The 9438-nt window shown below is 53.5% G+C and overlaps 1 protein-coding gene across 1 annotated transcript; it reads right to left on the bottom strand.

Moving 5' to 3' along the window:
- Positions 1-228: 228 nt before the first annotated feature.
- Positions 229-1873, bottom strand: SYNDIG1L (synapse differentiation inducing 1 like). The gene is made up of 3 exons (XM_045554703.1): positions 1457-1873; positions 543-683; positions 229-387 (listed from the first exon to the last, which is right to left on the bottom strand). The coding sequence occupies exons 1-3, from the start codon at positions 1871-1873 to the stop codon at positions 229-231; spliced, it is 717 nt and encodes a 238-aa protein (XP_045410659.1).
- Positions 1874-9438: the final 7565 nt, after the last annotated feature.

The following is a 9438-nucleotide window of genomic DNA, read 5'->3' as shown; positions in this document are numbered from 1 at the left end:
TCTGCAGCCTAGGTTAGACAGCGGTGGCCCTGGCCCTGCTCCGGGGCTGGGAGCAGTGGGCGAGAAGACGTGAAGGTTGAGCTCGGCAGGCTGCAGACTGGGGCTCCCCCCAGCAAGCCACTCTCTCGGGTTCTGTTTGGGGGCCAGGGCTCTCCATCGGGTCTGCAACCCTAAGCCCCGTGCTTCCTCAGGTGGGCAGGGGAGGCATGATGCAGGCCCTACTGGCCACTAGCCATGGCCATTCTGGGACATGTAAGCTGCCAGAGCCACCACCACGGCCACATAGAGACCGGCCCCCACAGCGATGGAGAGTGTGGCCAGGAAGAGGGCCCGGCGGGAGGTGGTGCTGGCCAGGCGGAAGTCCCCCTTGGAGATGGCCTTGCTGGTCTAGGGAGAGAGACGAGCTGATGAGTGTCCCCACACCCAGCAAGACAGCCCCGCCCCCAGGCCCCTGACCCCATCCTGCAGACAGGATGCCAAGCCCGCCAGCGCCAGCGGAGGCAGGTGGCCAGAGAAGCAGCCCTGGGCCCAGGCGCTCTTACCCCCTGGGAGAAGTAGAAGGCGGCAATGCCCAGAGGCCAGAAGCAGCACAGCATGGAGAAGAGCGTGAGCCCCAGGTGGTCCCTGGGAGGCAGCGTGAGGAAGTTGTCTTCGCTTTCGCTCTCTGTGGAAGTCGCATCACTCTGCAAAACAGCGGCGCATGGTGACCAGGGCCAGACCACCCCAGCACCGTCAGACTGGCAAGAGTTGTTTAAAAAGGCAACACCCAGCGGGCAATTCTGTGGCACAGCAGCCAGTCTCTTCTGCTGCTGGGGGGGGTTGTGGAGGTTGGCCTTGGCGCTCTCTGTCAAAAGCCATAACAATGACCCAATGATTCCACTTCTAGGAATTTATCACGAGGAAGGAATGAGAGTATCTATGTCCAGGGATGTTCGTCAAAGGATAGCGATTGTACAAAAGATTAGAAACACTCTCAATGGCCAAGGACCAGGAGATTGTGTTAATAGATGATGGGAGAACTTAAATGGAAGACCACATCACCATTGGAAATCACCGTATAGAAATGACTTGGAGCGATAGTAAAATACGTTGCTGAGAGAGAAAAATCAGGTTATAAAAGTGTGACAGCACAATCTCATTTGGGGAGTGGGGTGGAGCAAACACGTGAATAAAGAGACTTAGACAGTCATCTGCCAAAATAGTAATGTTTTCTTTGAGGGGTTTTCTGTGCTGAGTTTAAATCACTTATATCATTAAGAAAACAAGAACGATAAATGCTATTAGACAATTAAATGGTCAACTCAAACTAGTGTTTCTCAAAGTGGTGACTGTACCTATGTCAGGAGTACCTTTTCTTTGGTAGCATGCAGATTCCTGGGCCCCAGTCCAGGCCTGTTAAATCTCAACATCTGTTGGTGGGGCCTTGGGAATCTGCATTTTAAACATATGTGCTCACCTCGTCCTCTTCTTGGTCGTCCTCCTGGCCCTGCAGCTCCTCCTGAACTCCATAGGACACTGTCTGGATGGTGACATCCTCTTCAGCTTGGCCGGGTTCCGTGGGCAGCTCGGTGGGCCCTGCCTGGGGTTCCCTGCCCTCTGTGAAGCTGGTCTCACAGCTGCCCGCCTTGGGCTCCTTGACCTTGTCCCTCCCCAGGAGGCAGCTGGGCCGGTACCAGGCCTCCACGGCCAGCTGCAGGGACCCTGGGTCCAGGAGCTGGTGGGTTCGAGTAGGCCCAGTGCCACCCAGGAGGTAGGAGTAGAGCTTCTCCTGGCAGGACCAGCTGGGTGGAGCCTCCGGGTAGGGACAGGGACCGTGGAGGTGGGCAGGGCTCCTAGGCAGCAACGGGTTCTGAAGTTCACTCAGACTCTCCATGGTTCTAGGGGCAGCTGCCAGGGAGGGGAGCCTGGGCCAGCCGAGCAGTCCTCAGAGAGCCTATCGGAAGAGCAAGACAGACGGGCACTGAGGCCAGGGCACCGGGTGCAGGACCGGAAGTGGGGAAGGGCACAGGCTCTGTAGTCCGACTTCACTCAGACTCTGCCTGTGCCATCTCCCAGCTGTGAGACCTGGAGCCAGCCACGTCACTTCTCAGGGCCTCTGCTTCTTTGCCTGTGGACTGGGGACAGCAGTCGCACTTACCTGGTAGAGTCGGCTCAGTCCTTTACCCATTCAACATGTACTTATGGACTATGAGTACGTGGCAGGCACTGTACCAGGTGCTCGGGGTACAGTGGTGAGGGAGGCGAGAGGTGGGCAAAGGGAGAGGGTGCATGCTTTGTCGCCATGCAGCTTCCAGGCTGGTGGAGAAGACGGTTGTAAACCCTGTCTCTGTCCTGAAGGAGAAGTACGGCAGGTGGGTGCACGAACGTGCAACAGACAGAGCTGGCACCCAGATGCTGAGCTGGGGTCTGAAGAAAGAGTCAAGTCAACAAGGTGAAGGGCACGGGAACACATTTCGTGCACAGGGAAGAATGTGAGCAAGGGCCCTGGGGCTGGACGCAGCACAGTAGGTCTGGGCGCCCGGGAGCAGCGTCGGCACGGAGGGAGGTGGGGCCAGTTCAGGCTGCACTGTTGAGGTCTAAGCGGACCACAGGGGTCTTAGTGGGGGTGATAGGGTAAGATTTGGGTCCTGAAGCCTTCCCCATGGCCCTGTGTGGGGAGCAGACTGGAGAGGGCTGGGCTGACTGTGATCCCATCGGGGGGCTTTTGTTATGGCTTTGGGTGAGCTGAGGATACCGACTCACAGTGGTGGAGGTGGAGGAAAGGGGGCGGGCCTTCAGAGATATTGCCAGCACTTGGCGGCAGGTGGGATTTGAGGTTGAGAGAGGATTTGTTCTACGGTCCAATGGGACAATGCTTAGTCCCGAGCTCTGCAGGAGGTGGCGGGTGCTCACAGCTGTCAGCTCTCACTGGGGGAGGAGGCTTCCCCCTGGCAATGTCAGAAGGAGCTAGATATTAGCAACTTAGGCTCCTTTCCCTCCTAAGGCAAATTGTGACTTTGGGAAGTTCCTGAGGGATCAAGGTGGGGCCTCCTGGGTGCTGAGATCTGGCCCTGCATGTCCCAGCAGGAAGTGTAGACACAGTCCTGCCTCCCCCTCCTGCAGCCAGCCCTGAGCACCAGGTGTGCACCTGGGGAGGCCCAGACCCATACATGCTCTGGGTATGGCAGGAAGAATAGGGTGTGGAGAGAGAGCAGAGGCAGGCCAGGTGGCCTCATGCACCACCCCCGCTCCTCCAGGCCCCTTGTGAGGCCCCAGATTTCCAATCTGATCACTGGGGATTCAGTCCTGGTCTCGATGCCTTGGACACATTAGTGTGTACCTCTGACTTCCCTCATGGATGACAGTCCCTGCCCACCCCACAAGGCTGCTCTGAGGATCCAAGGAGGCGGCTGAGATGACGGCATGTAGTGGATTATAAGTGGGGGTGCTGCTGTCCTGATTTCTGGGCTTCAGCCTCTCACTTCGCTGACACAGGCCATGTCTGCCCTCCTGGCAGCTCCTCCGCTAGTGGTAAAGGGCAAAATGTGGGGAGAGGTTTCTGCCCCCAAGGCTGGGATCATCTCATCTCCTTCCCATTCCCAACCCCCACCAAGAACCCACAGCCAGAGCCCGAGAAATGGCCATTTCTACTTCTGCCTAAGAGAAATGGCTTGATTCTAGAAAGCTGGCCCTTGAGAAACCTGAAGGCGGAGTGTGGCTCCGGGAATAGTGCCCAGATGAGTGCGGGAGGAGAGGGGCAAGGAAAGCCTGGGGGGAGAGCTCTGGGGTGTGACCTTGGGGGCCAGGCTCCCCGGGATGACTTGCTAGTGGGGCAGGGGCGGGCTGTTGCCTGCATGAGGGCGAAGGAGCAAGAAGAGGCTGCCCCCGGCTCTGAGCTCGGAACCCCTGCGAGGCGCTGCTTCTGAGCTGGGCTCCGAGAAAGTCTAACAAAGAATCATGGGGGGCACAGAGCAGGGGATGTGGCCAAGTGCCTAATTCTTCACCCAGGGAGGGCACAGATGGTGCTGGAGAGGCTGGGCTGCCATGTGCCTGGGGGCCCTGTGGGCGCATTAACTAGTAGCGAGTTCCACGTGGGCTGTCGCCCAGCTGAGGCAAAACCTCTCCACATGCAGCGATGAGGCAACACAGGATTGGTCGTGTGGGCTTAGTTCACAGCTCTCCAGTGTTCACAAATGCAGGGCCTCCTCCTTCCTCGCTGAGGGCCAAAATGCAGGGAGCCCCTTGGGCTACAGGGATGTGGAGCGTCACCTTCCTGCAGGTGGGGAGCTGAGCGTGCCCCAGGTGGAAGCCTCACTGGGCAGGGCTCCTCTGGACAGAAGCCCAGCAGGACTGGTCTCTTGACCCCAAGGGCAGCTTTTGAGCCCCTGCCTTGGCCTCCTTCCTTCTAACAGATGTGACCACAGGTGTGGAGCTGACGGACATGTGACCATAAAGCTCATGGGTTTGCGAGTCAGGTACACTGGGGTTCCATTTCTAGTCTCCCCCATTAGCTTTTGGACCTGGCCCTTCAGTTTCTTCACCTGGCATTGGATGAAATGGTCACAGGTGTTGACTGCGGCAGTAACGGTCCATGATCCCATAGCCCCAGGGAGCCCACAGAAGTGAAATAACCCCCACCCCTGCCCCCTTTCAAGGATCGGGGACAGGTGAACACATTCAAAGCCTAGGGAGGGGCACAATCCTCATCTTCCCTCCCGAGGCCCTGGAGCAGGTTGAGGAAGGCAAAGGAAAGGTAAGACACCTAATTTCAGGACGGCGGCAGAGCCCTAGAGTCATCTCCTGGCTTTCCAACTGCCCCTGGGCTGCCCCAGTCCCAGCCCCGTCCTTCTACCCCCTGCCCATCTCACCCACCCTCAGAAGTCTGGGACACGGCTCCCAAAGGCCCTCCAGCCCCTCCTCCAGCTGGTCTCAGTCTGTAGCCTCGAGGGTCCCTCAGCCAAAGCACTGTCCTGTAACCGTCCCTGTGGGCTGAAGTCTGCAGGGGCCTTGGGGGTGGGGGTGGGCGGCCCCAGGGCCCTCAGAGCAGACTAACGCATCAAACCCGCCCCTGCCCACCTCTGTCTCACCAGGAGGACCCGGCAAGTCTCCTGTCCTCCTGTCTGATCCCCCGAGATGGGATGGAACGGTGCCTGGAGACTAGGGCGTTTGCAGGGCACCTGTGCAAGGCAGGCAGGGCAGCCTGATCCCAGCTCACCCCCCACGCATGTCACACTCTCCTGGTCAAAGCACACCCAGGAGCCTCTGCAATTCACACCACACTCAGCCCTGCCAGGGTTCCCTCCTCCCTCGAGCTGCGAGGGTGCCTTTAAGCGCGGCTTTTCGGCACTTCCCGCACAAAGATGAATGACCCTGGTTTTACACAATAGGGAAAAACTGGAAGCTGCCTGAATGTCCGACAATTGGGAACAAGTTAAATAAATTATGGTACACAATACGGTGGTACAAGGCCTTCGAACAGGTTCACAAAGAGTAATGACGTGAGAAAATGCTCATTGCAAATTCAGTGAGAAGGAAGCAAAGAAAATGTTAAGTGCGTGTAATCTCAACACCGCCAAAATGTCAACAGTGATTATCTCCAGGGGTGGGAGCACAGGTACTTTTCATTTCCTTTATACGCCGTGTTTTTTCTGTTTTCCACATTTATTTTTCACAATGAGCACGTACTACTTTTAAACCAGAAAAAAATTAAGTGCATGGATTTCTCCTGAGCCAAATTATCTAAAATCAGTATAAAACCTCTCCAGGCTGGCTGGGGGGTTCCTCCTGGGTTTGGCGGCTGAGCACGGCATTAACGCCTGTCTACACACACACCAACACACACAGGTCTACTCACACCCACACCTCCACTTCCATTAAGCAACCCAAGTCAGCAGGGGCTGCACCCGCTCACAGTCCAGCCAAGGGCCAAGATTCTCTACCCAGCTCGTGTTTCCCGCACATCCTGCTAGGGCTGGACGGGGCTGCACGGGAGTTCATGGACCTGACCCTGTGTGCCCAGCATGGAGTCCTGGCCAGAGGAGGGGCCGGCAGGTCCCCAGTCCCAGCCTTTCCTGCCCTTGACATGACCTGGCCTTCCAGACTGTTCCTTGGGTCTGCCTTTCCCCCTTCCCTGGGGTAAGGAGAGCAGAGCTGAGCGATTGTCATCACCACCTGTGCTGCCTGGTTTCACCTGGAAACGCTTTCCAGATCTGTGCCGCTGCCCGACTGGCCGCAGGTGAGTGTGTCTGCATGTGTGTGCGTGTGTGCAGGCTGCTCCAGAGGAAAGACATGAGAGGGTCTGGAATTCTGAAGCTAAGGTTGCTCTAGATTGTGCAATTAGGGCTGCGGGTCTGAGCCCCACAGGAGGGGAGGGAGAGGAGGTGGCTCTGAGGCCACAGCCCCTGGGCTGTTTCCTCCCGAGCCGAGAACTTAGCTGGGTCCTAAGGTTTTCCAATCCCCGAATTGGGGCTGGAGCGTACACTGCCACCTCCCAGACCAGGGGCAGGAAGCCATCTGGGCACCCACTGGAATCCAATTGCAGCTTCCCGCTGAGTCCAGTCGCACTGGAGTCCAGTCATACAGTGTGACACTGGTTTGCTTATCTATAAACTGTATGAGAGGGTTAGGAGAAGTTGATTTTATACAACTCAGTTCAATATGACCCTAGAGGATTTTATTCGGAGAAGAAGAAGAATATTGAGCTTATTATCACGTGCCAGGAACTGAACTGTTCTAAATGCTCATTCTAACTCTAGTCTGAGTGGAAAAATAACAGCAGGATGGGGGCTTCCTCTTCCAGCTGGGGCAGACTAACTCACGTCACACAAAATTGCCAATAAGAGCTAGGAAACTGGGGAAAACATGAAGGCATCCAGGAATCACCAAGGGAATGAGAACTTGAGGGGTGAAATGTCAAGAACCCAGAGGACAGAGAGACGCAGACAGGTGAGCCTGGCACTTGGCACCACTTTCCCCCTTGAGGACGTCCCTGATTCCCAGGTGGCAGCTTAGAGCCTGCTCTTCCAGCAGCGTCAGGGCTGGGGAGTAAAATCGGAGTTCAGGGTCTGCTAAGGAGGAGGACCCACACTCCTGGTTTCCAACTGGGGACCTCTTTAGGGCTACACCCTGGAGTCAGAGCAAACTGGAGATGAATCAGCCCTCACAGGACTGAAAATAGACCTGCAGTCAGCTCCATCCTACCTGGATGCAGGTGATCTGCACACACCTAGCTGCCGGCCAGGGGCAAAAGCTGTCTCCAGGGCAGTGGTTCTCCAAACCGCAGCATTTGTTATCCCTGCATTGCTGGATTCCATCTTCACAGCTTATGATTCTGGGACGGGGCCTGAGAACCTGCATTTCCAACAAGTTCCCAGGTGACAACTTTGGTGGTCCAGGGACCACACTTTAAGAACTACTGCTCTGATAATCATTGAAAGAAGATTAAAAAAAGGTATAACCAATAAGCTAATAGATGGGGAATATGAAATAATAAAAATACTTGATTCATCCAAATGGGGGCAAGAAAAAATAGAATAAGGAATATAGAACAAGTGAGACAAACAGAAAACAGATAATTAAGATGTTAGACTTAAAACAAGCTATATCAGTAATTACAATGAATGTAAATGGAATAAAACTGCTCCTAAAATGACAAAAACAGTCATACAGTAATTTATTCCATTTATATGAAATTCTAGGAAAGGCAAAACTATAGTGACCGAAGCAGACAGGTGGTTGCTCAGGGAGGGGGGAAGGGGGGGCATTGCCTGAGAAAGAGCCTGAGAACTTTTAGGGCAATGGAACTTTTCTGTCTCTTGATTGTGGTGGTAATACATGACTGTATGTATTTCACAAAACTCACTGAATTGTATACTTAAAATTAGTGAATTTTATCTTATACTTCATAGGTGATTTTTTAAAAAGTACAAAGATAGACTAGATTTTAAAAAGAGACAACAAAATCCAGCTATATGCTGCATATAAGCAATGAACCTTAAATGTAAAAAGGCTGAAGGTAAAAGGATGGAGTAATAACACCCCATGCTTATTAAGTTCTTACTATGTTCCAGGCACTACTCTAAATGTTGCATATTATCTCATTTAATCCTTACAGTAGCCCTGTGAAGTCTACGCCATCATTGTTTCCATCTTACAGACAAAGACATTAAGGCATAAGTGTATTGGCAGTGACCACACCAATGCTCACACAGCTGGTGGGTGCAGAGCTGGACCGGAACCCTGGGAGTCCGACTGCAGAGTCACTACATCCTAGTGCCACTGTGTATCAGCCGACATTTACTGGGTGCTTGCTTTGTTCTGAACACCACACCAAGTGCTTCAAATGCACAATCTCATTGAATCTGTCCTCTTTCACTCAGAAAACTGGGGCTCAGAGAAATTAGGGAGGTTTTCTGAGATCACAGAGCTAGAGAGTGGCAGAGCCCCGTTTGGCCCAAGTCTGTCTGACCAGAGTGTAAGCTTTGAACCAGCAACCAGTGATGCAGGGACGGGAGAACATGGTCCTGGCCAATGGAATCCATGGGCTGGCCGGCCAGTTCTCCAGCATGAGTTGCAGGGCCCAGGCCTTGGGGAGGTCTGTTGTGTGCACTGCCAGGTGGGCGCTGAAGTGCTTGGGAGGAGGCAGGGTGAACATGTTAAAGAGAGGCCAAAAGGACAGTGTGATGTGTGACCAAGACTTGGATCACATGCTAGGATGGGGTCAGCCTTTATCAGAACCCTCTAAAATGGTAACAGCTACTAGTTACTGCAAACTCACGAGTCAGGTGTTACATATACTTTATCTCCAAACTTTACAGCGACTAATGAAGCTGGTTATTATCATTTCCCATTTTTCAGATGAGAGAATTGAGGCTCAGAAAGCTTGAGAACTTGCCCAAGATTAAACAGTGACAGAGCTTGGACTTGAACTCAGGTTTGATTTAGTCCAGAGCCTGGGCTCTCGTTGACTACACCTTTCAGGGCGCACCTGTGTGTAGGGAGGGTTGTACTCAATGGCGGGTGGTGAGAGAGGTGAGGAAATGGTCTTGAACAGGCTAAAACCAGAATCTCCAGTGAAGGGAATGAGAAATGGGAGATTTAAAAAAAGATTAAGAGATTTGACAGCTCAGGGTGGCTGCCTGGATAACCCCCAAGGTCTGGGTTCAAATAAATATCGAGCCTTTGTGAAGACGCTGAGCTACTGACCACTGTCGCTCAGTGGAACAGGACAGATTGTTTTTAAACTGAGAGATAAAAGCCAGAACTTCCTAGGAGGGCAGAAGATTAAATATAAGTGATTAAAATCCAGGGAAAAGGTGAAATCTTTAAGAATAGGAGCTAGACCATCCTCTAGTCAGATAATATATAAACTGTTCTGCAAACTGTGAAGTGTTGTGACTATGGTGGCTGTTTGTTGATGGATTGGGGCTGGATTTGATGATTTCTGGCTGCTGATAAGGG

This window comes from Lemur catta, chromosome 1 (assembly GCF_020740605.2).
Source record: "Lemur catta isolate mLemCat1 chromosome 1, mLemCat1.pri, whole genome shotgun sequence".
NCBI lineage: Eukaryota > Metazoa > Chordata > Mammalia > Primates > Lemuridae > Lemur > Lemur catta.
Note: the sequence above shows the minus strand (reverse complement) of the source record. Positions and strands in the feature narration are given on the sequence as shown.

What these genes read in the sequence shown, in the direction of transcription:
- SYNDIG1L (XM_045554703.1), bottom strand. Translation starts at nt 1,873, where the DNA reads ATGGAGAGTCTGAGTGAACTTCAGAACCCGTTGCTGCCTAGGAGCCCT. An exon ending in ACGACCAAGAAGAGGACGAG is followed by an intron (nt 684 to 1,456) that starts GTGAGCACATAT and finishes GCTGTTTTGCAG; the next exon opens with AGTGATGCGACTTCCACAGA. An exon ending in CCTTCTACTTCTCCCAGGGG is followed by an intron (nt 388 to 542) that starts GTAAGAGCGCCT and finishes CTCTCTCCCTAG; the next exon opens with ACCAGCAAGGCCATCTCCAA.